At 44.4% G+C, this 23,370-nt stretch overlaps 1 protein-coding gene across 10 annotated transcripts in view; it reads left to right on the top strand.

Annotated features, from left to right (window-relative positions):
• Positions 1 to 23,370, top strand: part of arfip1 (ADP-ribosylation factor interacting protein 1 (arfaptin 1)) — a 271,399-nt gene that overhangs the window by 76,477 nt on the left and 171,552 nt on the right. For 6 of the 10 annotated variants that reach the window (XR_011590530.1, XM_070871433.1, XM_070871428.1 and 3 more), the window contains one exon: positions 1,255 to 1,364. The exons of 2 other annotated variants lie outside the window; for them this stretch is intronic. Coding sequence is in view for 5 of the 8 variants with exons in the window: in XM_070871433.1 (XP_070727534.1) it covers positions 1,257 to 1,364 (108 nt within the window). In the remaining 3 variants the exon portion in view is untranslated. The remainder of the gene's footprint in view (positions 1 to 1,254; positions 1,365 to 23,370) is intronic. 2 more of the 10 variants (XM_070871435.1, XM_070871430.1) reach the window with 1 other exon arrangement.

Below are 23,370 nucleotides of genomic sequence, written 5' to 3'. Positions count from 1 at the left end.
ATATATTTAAGGTGGAGATAGACAGATTTTTGAATGATAAGGGCGTCAACGGTTATGGGGAGCGGGCAGGGAAGTGGAGTTGAAGCCAAGATCAGATCAGCCATGATCTTATTGAATGGCGGAGCATGCTTAAGGGGCAAAATGGCCTACTCCTGCTCCTATTTTGTTCTCAAATGCATTAACCTCACACTTCTCCAGATTGAATTACATTTGCCACTGTTTTGCCCAACTGACCAGTTCATTGATATTTTCCTTCAGTCTAAAGCTTTCCTCTTCACTATCAACTACACAGCCAATTTTAGTATCATCTGCAAACTTCTTAATCATACCCCCTACATTCAAGTCTAAATCATTGCTATATACCACAAAAAGCAATTGACCTAGTACTGAGCCCTGCGGAAGCCCACTGGAATCAGCCTTCTTGTCACGAAACCACCTATCAACCATTACCATTTGCTTCCTGATGGTGAGCCAATTTTGGATTCAACTGGCCACTTTGCCCTGGATCCCATGGGCTTTTACTTTTGTGACCAGTCTGCCATGTGGGACTTTATGAAAAGCCTAATGATAAGGTCCCTCTAGCTGAAATAGATAAATTCACCACTGAGAAAGTTTGAGGAAAATTGCCAATTAAGCTCCAGTGTTGGGGCTGCTAGAGTGCAATTCAATATGTTTTGTTTACAATGTATTTTTGAAGCCCTCTATTAACTAATTTCAAGGACCTCACATTTTCTTAATATAATCTTTAAAACTGTCCTATGAAATGCCACTTACATTTTTAAAATGTATGTCTTTGTTTTTCTATGGTGGTGGGGGGGGGAGTAATTGTTAGTTTAAAAATATGTATTGTTTTTCACTGGAATTGCTTTTGGTTTGAAAACAGAAACCGGATTGGCTACTGCCTGTTCAATCATAACTTCCAGCTAATGGTAGGCTGTAAACAGGGGGTCAGGGAAGAGATGGGGTGGGGGTTAATATCGGGCAATAATTTGAGCTCAAAGAATCATAAATCACAATCTAAGCCAACCATACTTGAAATATTAATATAAAAATGTACATGATGTGTATACAATATGTGGGTAGTGCCATCTGTAGTCTAGACGAGTCATTGCTGCAAACATTAGTTAAGCTATTTTCCTTTCAACTTGCATTTAATTGTTTGCAGTTTTAAATGTAGGTTCTTCGATGTGTTCCTTTGTTGATTTTTGTTGAAATTATACCATGCACTTGGCCAATGCTTCTTTTTGTTTTCAGGAATGTCTGAAAGCGCCATGTCTGCTGCTGGTGAGGCTCCAGGTCTGGCTGTAAATTCCCATACAGCTGCAGCTGAAATGCATGCACAGGATTCTGAGTCCGAATCTGAGGTTATTATAAAATTATATATTTTATAAAATCTGACAACTATAATCTGATCTGATTACAAATATCGTAAATACACGGGGATTTAATTCATGCTGGAACAGAGGGGAAATTGAGCGTTTGGATTTCAGCTGTGTTAAGGTCACCACTTGAGGGCAATTTTTACTCAACAAATTACATATTTTATCAGATGAAAGTTGACTGTTTTCAAACAATTTTAGGAAAATTTGATCATTTCCTAAAAATACATAGTAACAATCTTTAATTGTTAACAAGTGATCACCATTTATAATGTTATCTTTGGTTCCTTGGAGGAATAGTGGGAAATGTAAATTTTCATCAAAAGTAGTTAGTGTTGCATTTAATTGGGATGACTTTTTGATTAAAAGAAACTCCAGAATATGGTCCAAAAGTATTTATCTGAAAATTATGGCACTTAAAAATTAGAATATTTCATTTGTGATTTAAAAAAAAAAAATTTGCCACAATGTGGTTGGCCTCTTGACTAGCACTGTTAGTTTCTCTGTAATTTCAAAGTATGTGTAGAAAAATGATTCATCTATGTCTCCCAGCATGCTACCCTGGCTACTTATGGAATACCAGGGGTGCAGGGTGCCAAAGCTGGGTGAAGACATGCCATTTTTTGTCCCTTTACCTTGAAAAGGCTCTGGTTGAGAGGTTACCTGTTTTGTGCTAACTGTTTTTTAAATTGCACAGAGGGTTGTTTTTCCCTCCAATGAAAACTCAGGCGATTATACTGAAGTATTTTTTTCAAGAATACGACTGAAGCTTGCATATATATGGGATCATTGGAGTGTCATCTGTGCAGTGCAACCAGTCACTGTTTAATAATGCTGATTTCACTGTTGGATTAATCTTTTGGAACTTTTGCTCATTTAGCTTCAGACATTAAAGAAAGTTTTCTCTCACGCTTTCTGTTTCTGAGCTTTTTATCTGTGGCCATTCACTTCCCGAAGGAGAAGAAATACAGTTAAGCAGACTGCCCATGGATCTGTAGAAGAAGCAGGGTCTGTAGGCTCTCTTCGTATTCCATATTAATGTCCTCATAGGAAACTATTCTGTTTTTAATTGCAGTAGTGATGGAACCATAAGTGAATAACATAACATCAGTGGGTATCAGAGAGTTTTTTAAACAGGAAGGACTACTGTATTTTGTCAGTTATATACTTAACAATCACATCCTTTGCACATGCCAAAATGCTTCACTGCCATTGAATTACTTTTAAAGTGTAAAGTGTTATCATTTATTATGTAGGTAAACACGGCAGCCAATTTGTACACAGCAAATTAGATGAATGATCAGTTAATCTGTTAAATTTAGTCAAAGGTTGAATGTTGGCAAGGCACAGGAATAACTCACTGTTCTTCATTGAATAGTGCATGGGGATATTTTAAATACACTTAAACTTAGGCTCCAGCTACCAGTTCAACATCTCATCCAAAAGACAGCACCTCTGACAATGCAGCACTTCCTTATACTGCATTGAAACTTCAATGTAGATTATTTACATAGATCCTGTATGGGGCTTAAACCCACAATCTTTCTGATTTAGTTGCCATTACTAGCAACTAAACCAAATTGATGTTTTTAAAAAAAAAAAAATCAACTCCAAGTCTATAACAAAAATGAAGTTGTTTTGTCTGGTTGTGGTTCGACAGCTGTTCCTTTACATGCAGTCATAGTCCATAAGCAGTCTAAAAAGAAACCAACTGCAGTTCAAATTCTTATATCAAGCTTATCTTAATATAGGGCTCAATTTTCCCCAGTGATTTGCGCTGTTTTTTGGAGCAAGCTGCTTTTTCTGGCCTAACTTAAAAATCCACAATCAATTTGCACCAGTGTAACTCATTTAGTTACGTTTTTTTTAGGTAAGTTTTTTTTCCATCCAAAGGACCAGCTACTGATTCTGGCCATCTAGTGAACTTTGGCCAGCTGATAGTTACTCCATTTCTGCTTAGGCCAGCGTATGTGGCTTCTCGAGAAAACCCTTGTGGAGAGTTAAAGAAATTGACGCAGGTAAGTAAGTTGGAGGCCATTCGGCCTGGGCTAGGGGTGGGAAGCGGAGCAGACCAGGAAGGCACTCACTCAGGGACCAGAAAGGGTCGGCGGGGGAGGGAGCGCACTGACCGGCACTCACCCAGGACCACAGCAGACCGGGAAGGCACACACTCGGGGGCACAGTGAACCAGGACCAGCACTCAATCAGGACCACAGCAGACCGGGACCGGCACTCACTCGGGGCCACAGCGGACCAGAATGCACTCACTCGGGGCCACAGTGGACCAGAATGCACTCACTCGGGGCCACAGTGGACCAGGAAGGCACTCACTCGGGGCCACAGCGGACCAGGAAGGCACTCACTCGGGGCCACAGCGGACCAGGAAGGCACTCACTCGGGGCCACAGTGGACCAGAATGCACTCACTCGGGGCCACAGTGGACCAGAATGCACTCATTCGGGGCCACAGTGGACCAGAATGCACTCACTCGGGGCCACAGTGGACCAGAATGCACTCACTCGGGGCCACAGTGGACCAGGAAGGCACTCACTCGGGGCCACAGTGGACCAGAATGCACTCACTCGGGGCCACAGTGGACCAGAATGCACTCACTCGGGGCCACAGTGGACCAGAATGCACTCACTCGGGGCCACAGTGGACCAGAATGCACTCACTCGGGGCCACAGTGGACCAGAATGCACTCACTCGGGGCCACAGTGGACCAGAATGCACTCACTCGGGGCCACAGTGGACCAGAATGCACTCACTCGGGGCCACAGCGGACCAGAATGCACTCACTCGGGGCCACAGCGGACCAGAATGCACTCACTCGGGGCCACAGTGGACCAGGAAGGCACTCACTCGGGGCCACAGTGGACCAGAATGCACTTACTCGGGGACCGGGAAGGGTCGCAGACAGCCGATCTGAAGGCTTGTTGCCCGGGGAGGGGGCGGGGGGAAGGAGAGAGAGGAGAGGACACAAGACCTTTGGATGTGGTCCACCCATACAGACCTTGGGGGCAGAGAGAACTGCGAACCTGTGCTGCCTGTTTTCCTGCCATTTTGAGCTTCTTTGAAAGTTTAACTTTTAAGTATGGGGGCAATTCTGACAATGCCCCACCTTGTGCGAGCATTCTGCATTATGGTGCGACGTAGGAGACAATTGATTAGAGCTCATCGCATCAGGAACATCAGAGCCTGTAGGCTGCTGGGCAGGAGGCCTTGCCCACCTTGGATATATCGAGACAGGCGTTCGTACCTACACCTGAGTGATGCAGACTGTGTCAGAAGGCTGCATTTCCGCAAAGAAGTTGTCCGTGAGATCTGAGAGTTGGTGAAACCAGACCTGCAGCCGAGAAGTGTCAAGAGGACTGCTTTGTCAGTTGAAGTGAAGGTTACAGATGCACTTTCATTCTATGCCTCCGGATCGTTTCAAGCTACAACTGGTGATGTGTGCGCCATCTCTCAATATGCAACATATGTTTCCATTCGCCAGGTTACGGCTGCACTGTATGCGCGGAGGAATGACTTCATCAAGTTCCCCATGACCTCCCAAGCAATTCATGACAGGGCTGTGGGCTTCTCGAGGACTGCTGGCTTCCCAAAGGTACAGGAGAGGTACATTGATTATACCCACATTGCCTTGCAAGCACCTTTGGAGAATTCCGAGATGTACAAGAATAGAAAAGGCTTCCACTCCATTAATGTGCAGCTCGTGTGTGATGACATGCATCGCATCATGTCAGTTGATGCAAGATACATATAAACATAGAATATAGGTGCAGGAGCAGGCCATTCGGCACTTCGAGCCTGCACCACCATTCAATATGATCATGGCTGATCATGCAACTTTAGTACCCCATTCCCGCCTTCTCTCCATACCCCCTGATCCCCTTCGATGTGGCCCTTACGGCTAACTCCCTCTTGAATATATCCAACGAACTGGACTCAACAACTTTCTGTGGTAGAGAATTCCACAGGTTCACCACTCTGGGTGAAAAAGTTTCTCCTCATCTCGGTCCTATATGGCTTACCCCTTATCCTTAGACTGTGACCCCTGGTTCTGGACTTCCCCAACATCGGGAACATTCTTCCTGCATCTAACCTGTCCAATCCGCCATAATTTTATATGTTTCTATGAGATCCCCTCTCATTCTTCTAAATTCCAGTGAGTATAAGCCTAGCCGATCCAGTCTTTCTTCATATGTCAGTCCTGCCATCCTGGGAATTAGTCTGGTGAACCCTCGCTGCACTCCCTCAATAGCAAACATGTCTTTCCTTAGATTAGGAGACCAAAACTGCAGACAATACTCAAGGTGTGGTCTCACCAAGGCTCTGTACAACTGCAGTAAGACCTCCCTGCTCCTATACTCAAATCCTCTCGCTATGAAGGCTAGCATGCCATTTGCTTTCTTTAATGCCTGCTGTACTTGCATGCCTACCTTCAGTGATTGATGTACCATGACGCCCAGGTCTCGTTGCACCTCCCCTTTTACTAATCGCTCACCATTCAGATAATCTGCCTTTCTATTTTTGCCACTAAAGTGGATAACCTCACATTTATCCACATTATACTGCATCTGCCATGCATTCACCTAACCTGTCCAAATCACCCTGCAACCTCTTAGCATCCTCCTCACAGCTCACACTGCCACCCAGCTTGGTGTCATCTGCAAACTTGGAGATATTCCATTCAATTCCTTCGTCTAAATCATTAATGTAGATTGTAAATAGCTGGGATCCCAGTACTGAACCTTGTGGCACCCCACTAGTCACTGCCTGCCATTCTGAAAAGGACCCGTTTATTCCCACTCTTTGCTTCCTGTCTGCCAACCAGTTCTCTATCCACGTCAATACATTACCCCCAATACCATGTGCCTTAATTTTGCATACTAATGTTTTATGTGGGACCTTGTCAAAAGCCTTTTGAAAGTCCAAATACACCACATCCACTGGTTCTCCCTTATCCACTCTACCAGTTACATCCTCAAAAAACTCTAGATTTGTCAAGCATGATTTCCCTTTCATAAATCCATGCTGACTTGGACCGATCCTGTCACTGCTTTCCAAATGCGCTGCTATTACATCTTTAATAATTGATTCCAACATTTTCCCCACCACCGATGTCAGGCTAATTCCCTGTTTTCTCTCCCTTTTTTAAAAAGTGGGGTTACATTATCTACTCTCCAATCCATAGGGACTGATCCAGAGTCCATGGAATTTTGGAAAATGACCACCAATGCATCTACTATTTCTAGGGCCACTTCCTTAAGTACTCTGGGATGCAGACAATCAGACCCTGGGGATTTATCGGCCTTCAGTCCCATCAGTTTCCCTAGCATCATTTCCTGACTAATAAGGATTTCCCTCAGTTCTTCCTTCCCGCGAGATCCTCGGTCCCCTAGTATTTTCAGGAGGTTATTTGTGTCTTCCTTAGTGAAGACAGAACTAAAGTATTTGTTCAATTGGTCTGTAATTTCCTTGTTCCCCATTATGAATTCACCTGATTCTGACTGCAAGGGACCTACATTAGTCTTCACTAATCTTTTTCTCTTCACATATTTATAGAAGCTTTTGCAGTCAGTTTTTATGTTCCCTGCAAGCTTACTCTCATACTCTATTTTCCCCTCCTAATTAAACCTTTAGTCGTCCTCTGCTGAATTCTAAATTTCTCCCAGTCCTCAGGATTGCTGCTTTTTCTGGCCAACTTATATGCCTCTTCCTTGGATTTAACACTATCGTTAATTTCCCTTGTTAGCCACGGTTGAGCCACCTTTCCTGTCTTATTTTTACGCCAGACAGGAATGTACAATAGTTGTAATTCATCCATGTGATCTTTAAATGTCTGCCATTGCCTATCTACCGTCAATCCTTTAAGTATCATTCGCTAGTCTATCCTAGCCAAATCACATCTCATACCATCTAAGTTTCCGTTCTTTAAGTTCAGGACCCTAGTCTCTGAATTAACTGTGTCACTCTCCATCTTAATGAAGAATTCTACCGTATTATGGTCACTCTTCCCCGAGGGGCCATGCACGACCAGATTGCTAATTAATCTTCTCTCGTTACACAAGACCCAGTCTAGGATGGTCTGCTCTCTAGTTGGTTCCTTGACATATTGGTCTAGAAAACTATCTCTTATGCACTCCAGGAAATCCTCCTCCACAGTATTGCTACCAATTTGGTTAGCCCAATCAATATGTAGGTTAAAGATAACTGCTGTACCCTTATTGCATGCATCCCTAATTTCCTGTTTGATGCCATCCCGAACCTCCCTACAACTGTTTGGTGGCCTGTACACAACTCCCACTAACGTTTTCTACCCATATACATTCCACATCATCCAAGCTAACGTTCTTCCTTACTATTGCGTTAACTTCCTCTTTAACCATTAACGCTACCCCACCTCCTTTCCCTTCCTGGCTATCCTTCCTGAATATTGAATATCCCTGGATGTTGAGTTCCCAGCCTTGGTTACCCTGGAGCCATGTCGCGTAATCCCAATTACATCATATCCGTTAACAGCTATCTGCGCAGTTAATTCGTCCACCTTATTACGAATGCTCCTCGCATTGAGACTCGGAGCCTTCAGGCTTGTTTTTTTAACACTTTGTCCTTTTAGAATTATGTTGTAATGTGGCCCTTTTTGATTTTTGCACTTGATTTCTCTGCCCTCCACTCTTGCTTTTCTCCTTCCTACCTTTTGCTTCTGCCCCCTTTTTACTTCCCTCTTCCTACCTGCATAGGTTCCCATCCCCCTGCCATATTAGTTTAACCCCTCCCCAACAGCACTAGCAAACATTCCGCTTAGGACATAGGTTCCAGTCCTGCCCAGGTGCAGACTGTCCGATTTGTAGTGGTCCCACCTCCCCCAGAACCGGTTCCAATGCCCCAGGAATTTGAATCCCTCCTCCTTGCACCATTCCTCAAGCCACATATTCATCTGAACTATCCTGCAATTCCTACTCTGACTAGCATGTGGCACTGGTAGCAATCCTGAGATTACTGCCTTTGAGGTCCGACTTTTTAATTTAACTCCTAGCTTCCTAAATTCAGCTTGTAGGACCTCATCCCATTTTTTATCTATATCATTGGTACCTATTTGCACCACGACAGCTGCTGTTCCCCCTCCCCCTCCAGAGTGCGCTGCAGCCGCTCTGAGACGCCCTTGACCCTCGCACCAGGGAGGCAACACACCATCCTGAAGTCTCGTTTGCGGCCGCAGAAACACCTATCTGTTCCCCTTACAATAGAATCCCCTATCACTATAGCTCTCCCACTCTTTTTCCTGCCCTCCTGTGCAGCAGAGCCACCCATGGTACCATGAACTTGGTTGCTGCTGCCTTCCCCTGATGCGTCATCTCCCCCAACAATACCCAAAACGGTGTATCTGTTTTGGAGGGAGATGACCGCAGGGGACCGCTGCACTACCTTCCTTCCACTGCTCTGCCTGATGGTCACCCATTCCCTATCTGCCTGAGTAACCTTTACCTGCGGTGTGATCAACTCACTAAACGTGCTATTCACGACATCCTCAGCATCGTGGATGCATCCCGGGATTCCCGGGATGGTGGGACTGACATATCAAGAAAGACTGATCAACTGGGCTTGTATTCACTGGAGTTCAGAAGAATGAGAGGGGACCTCATGGAAACGTTTAAAATTCTGATGCGTTTAGACAGGTTAGATGCAGGAAGAATGTTCCCAATGTTGGGGAAGTCCAGAACCAGGGGACACAGTCTAAAGATAAGGGGTAAGCCATTTAGGACCGAGATGAGGAGAAACGTCTTCACCCAGAGAGTGGTGAACCTGTGGAATTCTCTACCACAGAAAGTTGTTGAGGCCAATTCACTAAATATATTCAAAAAGGAGTTAGATGAAGTCCTTACTACTCGGGGGATCAAGGGGTATGGCGCGAAAGCAGGAATGGGGTACTGAAGTTGCATGTTCAGCCATGAACTCATTGAATGGCGGTGCAGGCTAGAAGGGCCGAATGGCCTACTCCTGCACCTATTTTCTATGTTTCTATCAGAGTGAGTCCATGTGCAGCTCCAGTGCCGCAATGTGGTCTGTCAGGAGCTGCAGCTGGATACACTTCCTGCACACATAGTCAGGGACACTGGAAGCGTCCCTGATTTTCCACTGCACAGGAGGAGCCTGACACGGGTCTGGGCTCTCCTGCCATGACTTAACCCTTAGATTAACTTAATTTGGCAACAATTCCAAAGGTTTCCTACTGATTAGAAAAGAAGAAAAAGTTTAAATACTCACTAATCATTTTCCCGCTTGGCTCTGACGTCACACTTCGATGTCTTGTTACTTCTTTGTTTACCTTCTGCCTCTGCCTCTGCACCAGCTGGCTCCTCGAGCTCCTGTGGCTGCTCCGTGACAGTCGCGCCCTTTTATGGGCCGCTCCTCGAACTCCCGCTGACTGCTCCTGTGGCCGCTCCCCGCTGGCAGCATCCATGATGCATTCATCCTACTCGACAGCGTTATATCTGCCATGTTTCAGCAGCAGCTAGGAGGGCAGAGCTGGCTACTGGGAGACAAAGGGTACGGCCTCGCCACCTGGCTCATGACGCCCCTATGCGTAACCCGGACAGAAGCTGACCGTGAATACAACATGTCGCACATTGCGACGCGTAGCATCATTGAGAGGACCATTGTCATATTGAAACAGTGTTTCCGATGCCTGGACCATTCCAGAGGCTTACTTGCTGTATTCCCCTGAGACTGTCGGTCAGTTCACTGTTTTGTGCCGCATGCTGCATAACTTAGCCATCATGAGGCAGCAGCTGGTAGTGGAAGACCCACCTGCTGTGAGAGTGGCTGATGGTAATGATGTGGAAGATGCAGGCGATGAGGATGAAGAGGATAAGGAAGCCATGCAAGTGTCGGAGCACGACGGCGGAGGAGGGCAGGGCCATTGTGCTTCTTTAACGATTGTTCGAGCCTTGCGCCAGCAGCTCATCCGTGAATGCTTTACTGAGGGCTTAGCAACAACTATTCCACATGGACATGTTTATTGTTTGGAGCTGTTCCGTAATGTGTTGTGTTAATAGAACATTATTCATTTTTAATGTAAAATATATTTTATTCAAAAGTTTATAATGTACTTAACTTTAATAAAATCATTCTTGTATCAAACTTTATTTTAATATGACTCTTTAAGATCACTTATAAACTTGTAAATTTACATAACTTACAAAAAACTTTTAATTTGAGAATAGTTACAACAGCAGCAATAATAATATCAACAACAGGTGGTGGCGCACTGATTTTGGGCTTGGTACCAAGCTTATTCCTTGTAACATCTTGGGTACTGAGCACCTCTTGACGGTGTGGGGCATCGGCGTCAGGCAGCAAGTTGGAGGGCCCGGCTTGGGGCTCTTCCCTGGCAGTGTCTCAGCTGATTGCAACATTCCCTCCCTAATGGCCAGTACTACCCTGACATTTCCTCACTCATGGCCAGTGCCGTGCTTTGCACTACCTCTGACACTGCCTCCCTCATGGCCAGTGACGTGGTTTGCACTACCTCTGACATTCCCTTCCTCATGAACACTATTCCCTCACTGGTGGTCCCGGCGAATGTTGTTACTCTGACAGTCCCGCTACCTCATCACCCACCCCACTGATGGTGTCCAGGAGTGATCGGGTAAGGTCAGTGCTCTCCGCACTCAATGCCATGATCTGAACCACATCTGTTACATCCTGCATCTCAGGAGAGCGTGGCTGAGCTCTCTTTCCCCTCACCCTGGGTCTACCTCGCTGCACCCCAATAATGGAACCCGTAGCCTGGGACGGTGGGGCCCTGGGTGTGCATTGCTGCACCCCACTACTGGGACCCGCAGCCTCGGAAGGTGCAAAACCATGGAAAGTCCCACCAGCACTCAAACCACTAGTCATGGAAGAGGCTGTCAACTCCTCCATTTTCAGTACAACAGTGGAAGCTTCATCCAGCTCCATCCCCTCCCCCGGTCTGGACGGTGGGATTGGAAGATGTTCTCCTCTTCCGGCTCATCCACTTCTGCATCTTTAGGATTAGTGTCAAGTTCTGCTAAATATAACAGAACAGTCAAATGGCTAGCAGCAGAGGAAGGGGCAGGATAGGTGGCAAGAGTTGGCTTACACATAGCAGGCCAGGCAGCAGGTTGATTTGAAGGGCCACGATGAATTTGCAGGACTTACCCTCTCCCTCGAGCGTGGGCCTAGCTTGTGCAGTCCTGATTGGTTTTTCTCCAGGCAGGACCCATCAAAGCAGCGACCCTCTCTTCCAAGGGTGTCAGTGTGTGCAGATTTGGTGAGCCTTCTCCTGTTCGATTTCTTTCCCTTTTGTTGTGGGACAATTTCTTCTGCAAAGATGAAAATGCAACTTTTGAGAGAGTGTGGCTTTCTGCTGGGTGGGACAAATACAGCTGGTCACATTTACAATTGCTTTGAATAAATGAAAATATTACTTGCACTAACTACTTGGCCAAGGTCTTGCCATTTCTTTTTACACTGGCTTCCAGATCTCTTGGTGTTCACCACTGCACAGTAATCTTCAACTTGATTCCAGCGTTTCTTCAGTTCTTTTGGTGGAACTTTTGTGTGACCTCTGCTGGTATCCAGCTCCTGCCATCTGTTCTCAATCACAGTAACTAGTGTCTCCACTTCTTCCAGCAAGAAATTCTTGGTCCTTGGTCCGCTTTACACCTTGTATTGCTGCAGCGGCTCTCATACACACACAGCACTTTTTCAAATGCTCTCAGACACACACAGCACTCCTTCTGCATACAACTGCGCTGATTCAGTGCTCTAACACACACACAGCACTTCTTCTGGCACACACACAACTGGCTCTTTAAAAATGGCCGATTGCCAACTTGGAGCTGTACTGCGCGGTCATTTCAGTGGTGTCAGGAACATACATTTTTGTTTCCCGCACATGCGCAGAAGGCCCGGCTGCGTTTTTCGGCGCAGACAGCAGGCTCCACCCCCCAGGCGACTGGCCACGCTGTGTGGCTCAGGATTACAGTATAAACATCGGGGAAAGTTTGGATATGTTTTCCTGGCGCATTTATGGACCTAAATAACCGGCGCAACTCTGGCAATATGCCAGAAAACAGGCTTGGGCAAAATAGAGCCCATAGTGTTGCAGGTTCTGATGTTTGCAGGCTTGAGAAAGTAATAATTCAAACTTAAGCTGTGTTATGTGTGATTGGTTCAGTTTATACATGACTGACAATAAACATATGTGCCAATCAGAGTCAGCGATGTTTCCCTCAGCTTGGAACTGGGATAATACCAGACATTTTGAGGCTTGTTAGAATCATAGAATAGTACAGCACAGAAGGAGACCATTCGGCCTATCGCGTCTGGGCCGGCTCTTTCGAAGAGCGATTCTGTTAGTCCCACTCCCTGCTCTTTCCCCATATCCCTGCAATGTTTTTCTCCAAGTATTTATCCAATTTTCTCTTGAAGGCTACTATTGAATATGTATCCACCATAATATCAGACAGTGCATTCCAAATTCTAACCACTTGTTGCACAAAAAAAGTTTTTCATCGTGTGCCTCTGATTCTTTTGCCAATCACCTTGAATCTGTGGCCTCTCATTATTGACCCTTAAGCCATTGACAACAGTTTCTCTTTATTTACTCTGTCTAAACCCTTTATGATTTTAAACGCCTCTATCAAATCTTCTCTTGGCCTACTCTGCTCCAAAGAGAACAACCCCAACATCTCTAGTCTAGCCACGTAACTCTAATCCCTCATCACAGGAATTGTAGTAAATCTCTTGTGTATCCTCTCCAAAGCCTTCATGTCCTTCCTAAAGTGTGGTGCCCAGAATTGGATACAATACTCCAACTGGGGCCGAACTAGTGTTTTAGATAGGTTTAGCATAATTTCCTGGCTTTTGTACTCCATGCCTCTATTTATAAAGCCCAGGATCCCATCTGCTTTATTAACTGCTTGTTAACCTGTTCTGCCGCCTTCAAAGATTTGTGCACAAGCACCCCAGGTGTCTCTGTTCTTGCACCCCCTTTAAAATTGTACCATTTAGTATGCATGGTGTCTCCTCACTTTTCCTACCAAAATGTATCACCTCACACTTCTCCGCACGAGATTTCATGTGCCATGTGTCCTCCCATTCCACCAGCTTGTCTATGTCTTGACTTCTACCACTATGTTCGTCACTGTTTACTTCACTTCCAAGATTTGTGTCATCTGCAAATTTCTAAGTTGTGCCTTGGACGTCCAAAGTCATTAATGTATATCAAAAACAGCAGTGTTCCTAGTACTGAACCTAGGGGAACACGACTGTATACCTCCCTCCACTCAGAAAAACAGCCATTCACCACAGCTCTCTGTTTTCTATTCCTTTGCCAATTTTGTATTCATGATGCTACTGTCCCTTTTATCCCATGGGCTTCAATTTTGCTGACAAACCTAATAAATGGTACTTTATCAAATGACTTTTGAAAATCCACATACAGAAGATTAACTGCAATAGTCTCATTGACTGAGGTGAGGGTGGTACCACCCTGCCAAGCTCTCTCAAATCAGCAATAACCGAAAAAGTGATTAAGTTATGAATTTCTTTAAAATACTTCCTAAGGAATACTTCAATTTCAAAACCTGTAATGCACAGAGTTATAAAGCTTGCATGTTTTTAGATACGTAGGTTATTAAATGCTACTGAATTAGGTATGGTTGCATATTGTTTGTATTCCCTGTTGGGAAGGTTAGATTAAAATTACCCCCTCATTGTATTTCAAAAGAATAAATTGCAAATACTGGAAATCTGAGGCAAAAACAAAGTGCTGGAAATGCACAGGTCAATCAGCATCTGAAAATAGAAAATGCAGCTCATTTATTTTGGAAAAAGACCTTTTGTCAGAATGGTTTTGAAGAATGATCTCTCTTTGAAACATTAACTTCTTTCTTGAGTTCCTGATTGACCTCCGCATTGCCACCATTTTCTGTTTTTATTGTATTTGAAAGTTCAATGAGAATGTAAGTATTGAACATTAGGGGTTAAATTTTTTTGCTGTGTTTGTGCTTTCTGCTATGAAGACTGCACTTCATTATCGGGTATACAAGTAGATATAGTATAGTGTAACAGTTGATTTAGTGGACTAACTACCATTAGCCATGTTTCATTCTCTGACCTTTTAGTCATGTATGGTATAAAGAAGCATGTAGCTTGGTTGAAAGCTGTCGGAATTCATTGCACATGTGACTGACGGATTGCCGTGTTGTTCTCGGTGAGAATTGAATTTGCACTTCTAAAAGGAGACTTGCTACTGTGTAACTGGCTGATCTAATGGGAAGCTTTCTTATACAATGGAAGATGTATAGTGCAAGTGTGACTGACTGATTCTGTTAACCAGAGTAACAATTTGGTAATCTGAAAATATTTGATATTGCTTGGTGTTGCTGATTGTGTTTTGAGATGTGATCGTGATTAAATTATCAGTATGTTAAATGTAAAGTACAGGCACACCCCATTCACTGACCATCAGTGAGTTTATCTGGTAAGTAACAGCTATACAGACAAAGAAGGTCCCGTACATGATCTCTCGGTTGTGTTGACTTATAAGATTTCAGCTGAAGCAGTGGTAGAATTGGCCCCAGTGTTGCTCGGCCCTGATTAACAACTATTGATTAGCAATTCTATTCGTAATGGCTCCCTAGTGATCCTTGCTGGAATTGTGGGGTGGTTGGTGTGGGTGTCGGGTGAGGGCAGGATTGATCTCAGCTGTGTTTCCCTCCAAGATGAATAGCCTGCCAGGCTCAATGTCAAGGATCACACATAATTAATCATCACTTGTGCAAGTTACGTGTGGAACTATACAAGGAATGACTGTCTTCAAGCGAATCCATAACAGATTCCTTTTTTAGAAAATGATTATACTCCATGGCTAAAATTCATCTTTTTTCCAAAATCAAATATGCTGTTGGTACTTAATTAAAATAAATGCTGCATTCCTGAACTCTAATGATCAGAACCATATCTCAGTGTTTACAAAAGCAAAATACTGCAGATGCTGGAAATCTGAAATAAAAACTGAAAATGCTGGAAATCTTCAGGTCAAGTAGCATCTGGGGCGAGAGAAACAAAGTTAATGTTTCAGATCGATGACCTTTCATGAGAATTGAAAACCGTTAGAGATGTAACAGGTTTTAAGCAAGTAAAAAGTAAAGTAAGATAAAGTATGACATCCCCACTGACACCTGGGAGACCCTGGCCAAAGACCGCCCTAAGTGGAGGAAGTGCATCAGGGAGGGCGCTGAGCACCTCGAGTCTCGTCGCCGAGAGCATGCCGAAAACAAGTGCAGGCAAAGCAATCCCAGCCACCCTTTCCTTCAACGACTGTCTGTCTCACGTGTGACAGAGACTGTAATTCCCGTATTGGACTGTTCAGTCACCGAAGAACTCACCTTTAGAGTGGGAGCAAGTCTTCCTCGATTTCGCGGGACTGCCTATGATGATGATGAGGGGGGATAGGAGGGGGAGGGAGGAAAGAACAAAAGTGAATAGAGTAGAGGGCAGGAGAGATTAAATGACAAAAGGAATGATGGTGCAAGGCAAAAGGGGATGATACTGGAACAAATAAAGAAACAAAAGATGGGTATAGAGGAGGTGTAAATGGCAATAGCAGAATCATTACCAACAGCTGCTGTCCGAAAAAATGTGAGTGGTGGTTATGATCTGAAATTGTTGAACTCAATGTTGAGTCTGGAAGGCTGTAATGTGCTTCATCGAAAGATGAGGTGCTGTTCCTTGAGCTTCCGTTGAGCGAGGAAAAAGAGGTCAGAGTGGGATGGAGAATTAGAATAACAGGCAACCGGAAGCTCGAGGTCATCTTTGTGGACTGAACAAAGGGTTCTGCAAAGCCCAATCTGCTTTTGGTCTCCCCAGTGTAGAGGAGGTCGCATTATGAGCAGTGAATACTAAATTGAAAGAAGTACAAGTAAAATCGCTGTTTCACCTGGAAGGATTGTTTGGAGTTCTGGACAATGGGAAGGGAGGAGGCAAAACGACAGCTGTGTGGCACCTTCTGCGCTTGCACAGGAAGGTGCCGTGGGAAGGAGAGAGTGTGTTAGGTGTGATTGAAGAGTGGACCAGGGTATCGCGGAGGGAACAGTCCCTTCAGAAAACTAAAAGGAAAGGGGAGGGGGGTTGAAGTTGTGTTTGTTGTTTGCATTGTGCTGAAGATGGCAGAGGATGATCTGTTGAATGTAGAGGCTGGTGGGGTGAAAGGCAAGGATAAGGGGAATCCTATCGTGGTTTTGGGAGGGAGGGGAAGGGGGTGAGAGCTGAAGTGTGGGAATGTGGAGGGCCCTGTCAACCACAGTAGGGGGAATCCTCGGGTGAGGAAAAAGGAAGATGTATCGGAAGCACTGATATGGAAAGGGATATCGTCAGTGCAGATGCGACGGGGAAACTGAGAGAATGGAATTGGGTCCTTACGGGAAGCAGAGTGGGAGGAGGTGTAGTCAAGGTAGCTGTGGGAGTCAGTTGGCTTATAGTAGATATTGGTTGACAGCCTATCCACAGAAATGGAGATAGAGAAGTTGACGAAGGGAAGAGATGAACCAAGTGAAAGTGAGTTGATTACATTTTACAGTTCGAGGCGAGAGCAGGAAACTGCACCGATACAGTCATCAATGTATGGGAAAAAGAGGTGAGGAAGGGGACCCAGGTAGGACTAGAACAAAGAATGCTCCGGGCCAAAGAAGGTGCACGGAAGTGAAAGTGACACAAGGAGAGCGCGGTATCATGCTGAGCTTAAAATTCATTGAGGTGGGGATGAAGCTGAGGCCTTTGGTAAGCGCTGATCGTTCGATGTCAGAGAGGGGAAGGTCAGAGTGGAAAGTGAAAACACAGCAGAGGCTGGGGGTTGGGGCAGGGGGAGAGATTGGAAGAAGTGATGGAGAAGAAGAATCCGGAGGGGTGTTGATATCTAAAGGTTGTTGAAGTTTGCGATCTTTGACACCTGAAATGAAGCAAAAAGTTTTTGTTAAAGAGCCGGATGAGGCGAAGGATGAAATGGAACTGCTTTGTGATAGTGAGTCAGTGCTGCTGACAGAGAGGTTGAGGGCAGCATGTGGTGGCGCATAGCATTGAACGTGTGTCTCAGGATGTGGCTCTTACCAAGCTCAATGGAAGCTCGAGGAACAGCACCTCCACTTTCAATTAGGCACCTTCTAGCCTTCCGGATTCAACATTGAGTTCAACAATTTCAGATCATATCCACCGCTCACATTTTTTCAGACAGCAACTCTTTGTAATGATTCTGCTATTGCCATTTACACCTCCACTAGATCCATCGATTGTTTTTTTTACTTGTCCCATTATTATTCCCTTTTGCCATTTAATCTCTCCTGCCCTTTACCCTAGCACAGACCTTCCCTTTTGCTCTTTCCTCCCCGCCTCCCTGCCTTTGCACGTGTTTAAAACCTGTTACATGTAAACTTTTTACAGTTCTGATGGATGGCCATCGACGTCAAACAATAACTTTGCTTCTCTTTCCACAAATGTTGCCTGACCTGCTGAATATTTGTAACATTTTCTGTTTTTATCTGTGTTTACTTGTTCTAAGCATGGTTTGCATTTCTAAATATAAGCAGTAGAGGCCAGGAAAGCTCCATAGTAGTTTGAAAATTTGCACTTTGCAGAGGATAATCTGCTTCTGAAGAGACCACATCACATCGCTGGCCTAGTGCTCATATATTGCCCAAAACGACCTGTTATCGCCTGTTATCTTCAGTACAACTCACAAACACACACACAACCTTAAGATGGCAGAACACACTGGAACTCTAGCCAAGTGACCTGTTCCCTCTTTATTTGTACACAGCACTGGCTGCAGTGCCACAGTAATCCACAGGTGGACCTATATATATTACACTTCTCCCTCCTTAATGAAGAAGTAATTATAACAAAATAATCATCATACATAACTTGCATGCATACATAACAAAAAATAGGGACTTATTTTGTCATATTTACAAATCAAGCCGAACCACTTGTTTTCTGTTTCGAAGAGGATACCTTCACTCTCGAACAGAACCGTCCAAACATGGTGTTGAATTTAAACTCATTCGAGGTTGATTCTGAGGAAAGTTTTCCTCCAAAGGATTGCCTTGATTTCCATTTGAACTCTGTCTTTTACTCTACCTCTATCAAAGTAACAATGGAGGATTGCTGTCAGGGGCTTATGGTCTGTAATGATAAACTTATGACCATCCAAGTATTTGTGGAACTTCTTGACCCCAAAAATTAATGCCAAAGCTTCCCTTTCGATTTCCATAATTACGCTCACTGGCACTGAGTGCGTGAAGCAAAAACAATTGGTCTCTCCTCCCCACTATGTAGTACATGAGAGATCACTGCCCCAACTCCATACTGAGAGGCATCACATGCTAGCTCGATCTCCTTTGATACGTCATAATGAACTAATACGGTGCTCTCTACCAATTTGCTTTTACACTCCTTGAATGCTGTATTGCATTCTTCTGACCACTTCCAATGGACCTGTTTTGTCAATAGTCCATTCAGCCGTATTTGGTAGGGACTTCCCATAATAGTTCCAAAGACCCAAAGATTATCGAAGTTCAATGATATTCTTGGGAGTAGGTGCATTTCTGATTGCATCCAGCTTTCCCTTGGTTGGGTGTAAACCATCTTTGTCTATTCTTTACCCTAAGTATTCCACAGAGTTTTGAAATAGCTCACACTTGCGAGCAGACACTTGTACTCTGTGCTTCTCTAGCTGTTTGAGGACTTCATTCAATATGTTATTATGAATTTGCCTACTTGGTGCTGAAATGAGTATGTCATCTAAATAATATACTACCCCTTCAATACCTTGCAAAATCTGGTTTATCACCCCTTGGAATATGGCAGGGGTGGAAGACACTCCAAATGGTTGCCTATTAAATTGATATAGGCCTAGATGAGTGTTTATAGTCAAGCATGACTTGGACTCCTCATCGAGTTCCAGCTGTAAGTAGGCATTCGTAAGATCTAACTTCGAGAAGATTTGACCATCTGTCAGAGTTGTGAACAAATCTTCTACATTCGGCAATGTGTTGGCATACAACCTGGTTTATGGTTACTTTATAATCACCACACAATCTTACCTTACCATCGGACTTAGGTACAACAGCAATTGGTGTAGCCCAATTACATAGATCTATTTTAGAAATAATGTTTTCAGTCTCTAGTCTTTTGATTTCTTGCTCAACTTTCTCCTTGAGTGCATATGGTATGGAACGTGGCTTGCAGTAAACCAATCTAGTGTCCTTCTATACCTTGCCACTCGCCTTGAAGCCTTGGATCGGATTGCCTGTTTCGCAGAACACCTTCGAATAATTCTTGATATCATCCTTTGATGCAAATCTCGTTTCAACATGAAAAATCTCACTCCAATCCAGCTTCAGTGATCCCAACCAATTTCTTCCGAGTAAGGCAGGGTTGTCTCGCCACTACTAACAGAGGCAAGCTCTGAAATTGATCCTTGTATTTCACCGGTACGGTGATACGACCAACCATAGGAATGTGTTCTCCCGAGCAGCCACGCAGCTCTATCTTGGATTTCTCCAATGGGAAATCACGCAATTTGGAGAGGTATAGCGACTCTGGTACTGCACTCACAGATGCACCAGGGTCGATTTCCATGGGTATCTTGGTTCGTGCAACATCTATGTGGATGATACTTTTCGGATCGCTGTTAGTTAACCTCATGCTACTGATGATGTGTAGCTCTAAAACCTCCTTGTCCTGTTAGAAACAGAGAAACATAGAAAATAGGTGCAGGAGTAGGCCATTCGGCCCTTCGAGCCTGCACCACCATTCAATGAGTTCATGGCTGAACATGCAACTTCAGTACCCCATTCCTGCTTTCTCGCCATACCCCTTGATCCCCCTAGTAGTAAGGACTACATCTAACTCCTTTTTGAATATATTTAGTGAACTGGCCTCAACAACTTTCTGTGGTAGAGAATTCCACAGGTTCACCACTCTCTAGGTGAAGAAGTTTCTCCTCATCTCGGTCCTAAATGGCTTACCCCTTATCCTTAGACTGTGACTCCTGGTTCTGGACTTCCCCAACATTGGGAACATTCTTCCTGCATCTAACCTGTCTAAACCTGTCAGAATTTTAAACGTTTCTATGAGACCCCCTCTCATTCTTCTGAACTCCAGTGAATACAAGCCCAGTTGATTCAGTCTTTCTTGATATGTCAGTCCCGCCATCCCAGGAATCAGTCTGGTGAACCTTCGCTGCACTCCCTCAATAGCAAGAATGTCCTTCCTCAAGTTAGGAGACCAAAACTATACACACTACTCCAAGTGTGGCCTCACCAAGGCCCTGTACAACTGCAGTAAGACCTCCCTGCTCCTATACTCAAATCCCCTAACTATGAAGGCCAACATACCATTTGCCGCCTTCACCGCCTGCTGTACCTGCATGCCAACCTTCAATGACTGATGTACCATGACACCCAGGTCACGTTGCACCTCCCCTTTTCCTAATCTGTCACCATTCAGATAATAGTCTGTCTCTCTGATTTTACCACCAAAGTGGATAACCTCATTTATCCACATTATACTTCATCTGCCATGCATTTCCCCACTCACCTAACCTATCCAAGTCACTCTGCAGCCTAATAGCATCCTCCTCGCAGCTCACACTGCCACCCAACTTAGTGACATCCGCAAATTTGGAGATACTACATTTAATCCCCTTGTCTAAATCATTAATGTACAATGTAAACAGTTGGGGCCCCAGCACAGAACCTTGCGGTACCCCACTAGTCACTGCCTGCCATTCTGAAAAGTACCTATTTACTTCGACTCTTTGCTTCCTGTCTGCCAACCAGTTCTCAATCCACGTCAGCACACTACCCCCAATCCCATGTGCTTTAACTTTGCACATTCATCTCTTGTGTGGGACCTTGTCGAAAGCCTTCTGAAAGTCCAAATACACCACATCAACTGGTTCTCCCTTGTCCACTCTACTGGAAACATCCTCAAAAAATTCCAGAAGATTTGTCAAGCATGATTTCCCTTTCACAAATCCATGCTGACTTGGACCCATCATGTCACCTCTTTCCAAATGCGCTGCTATGACATCCTTAATAATTGATTCCATCATTTTACCCACTACTGATGTCAGGCTGACCGGTCTATAATTCCCTGTTTTCTCTCTCCCTCCTTTTTTAAAAAGTGGGGTTACATTGGCTACCCTCCACTCCATCGGAACTGATCCAGAGTCTATGGAATGTTGGAAAATGACTCAATGCATCTGCTATTTCCAAGGCCACCTCCTTAATTACTCTGGGATGCAGTCCATCAGGCCCTGGGGATTTATCAGCCTTCAATCCCATCAATTTCCCCAACACAATTTCCTGACTAATAAGGATTTCCCTCAGTTCCTCCTTCTTACTAGACCCTCTGACCCCTTTTATATCCGGAAGGTTGTTTGTGTCCTCCTTAGTGAATACCGAACCAAAGTACTTGTTCAATTGGTCTGCCATTTCTTTGTTCCCCGTTATGACTTCCCTTGATTCTGACTGCAGGGGACCTAAGTTTGTCTTTACTAACCTTTTTCTCTTTACATATCTATAGAAACTTTTGCAGTCTGTCTTAATGTTCCCTGCAAGCTTCCTCTCGTACTCTATTTTCCCTGCCCTAATCAAACCCTTTGTCCTCCTCTGCTGAGTTCTAAATTTCTCCCAGTCCCCAGGTTCGCTCCTATTTCTGGCCAATTTGTATGCCAGTTCCTTAGCTTTAATACTATCCCTGATTTCCCTTGATAGCCACGGTTGAGCCACCTTCCCTTTTTTATTTTTACGCCAGACAGGGATGTACAATTGTTGTAGTTCATCCATGCGGTCTCAATGTCTGCCATTGCCCATCCACAGTCAACCCCTTAAGTATCATTCGCCAATCTATCCTAGCCAATTCACGCCTCATACCTTCAAAGTTACCCTTCTTTAAGTTCTGGACCATGGTCTCTGAATTAACTGTTTCATTCTCCATCCTAATGTAGAATTCCACCATATTATGGTCACTCTTCCCCAAGGGGCCTCGCACAACGAGATTGCTAATTAATCCTCTCCCATTATACAACACCCAGTCTAAGATGGCCTCCCCCTTAGTTGGTTCCTCGACATATTGGTCTAGAAAACCATCCCTTATGCACTCCAGGAAATCCTCCTCCACCGTATTGCTTCCAGTTTGGTTAGCCCAATCTATATGCTTATTAAAGTCACCCATGATAACTGCTGCACCTTTATTGCATGCATCCCTAATTTCCTGTTTGATACTCTCCCCAACATCACTACTACTGTTTGGAGATCTGTACACAACTCCCACTAACGTTTTTTGCCCTTTGGTGTTCTGCAGCTCTACCCATATAGATTCCACATCAACTAAGCTAATGTCCTTCCTAACTATTGCATTAATCTCCTCTTTAACCAGCAATGCTACCCCACCTCCTTTTCCTTTTATTCTATCCTTCCTGAATGTTGAATACCCCTGGATGTTGAGTTCCCAGCCCTGATCATCCTGGAGCCACGTCTCTGTAATCCCAATCACATCATATTTGTTAACATCTATTTGCACAGTTAATTCATCCACCTTATTACGGATACTCCTTGCATTAAGCCACAAAGCCTTCAGGCTTGTTTTTTTTAACACGCTTTGTCCTTTTAGAATTATGATGTAGTGTGGCCCTTTTTGTTTCTTGCTTTTGTTTACTCGGCCTTCCACTATTGCTTTTTACCTTTCTACCATCCGTTTCTGACTCCATATTACTTCGCCCTATCTCGCTGCATAGGTTCCCATCCCCCTGCCATAATAGTTGATACACTCCCGAACTGCATTAGCAAATGTTACCCCTAGAACATCAGTTCCAGTCCTGCCCAAGTGCAGACCGTCGTTTTTGTACAGGTCCCACTTTCCCCAGAATTGGTTCCAATGTTCCAGGAATTTG

This window comes from Pristiophorus japonicus, chromosome 2 (genome assembly GCF_044704955.1).
Source record: "Pristiophorus japonicus isolate sPriJap1 chromosome 2, sPriJap1.hap1, whole genome shotgun sequence".
In the NCBI taxonomy this organism is placed as follows: domain Eukaryota; kingdom Metazoa; phylum Chordata; class Chondrichthyes; family Pristiophoridae; genus Pristiophorus; species Pristiophorus japonicus.
This window is presented reverse-complemented; position numbering and strand designations above follow the sequence as displayed.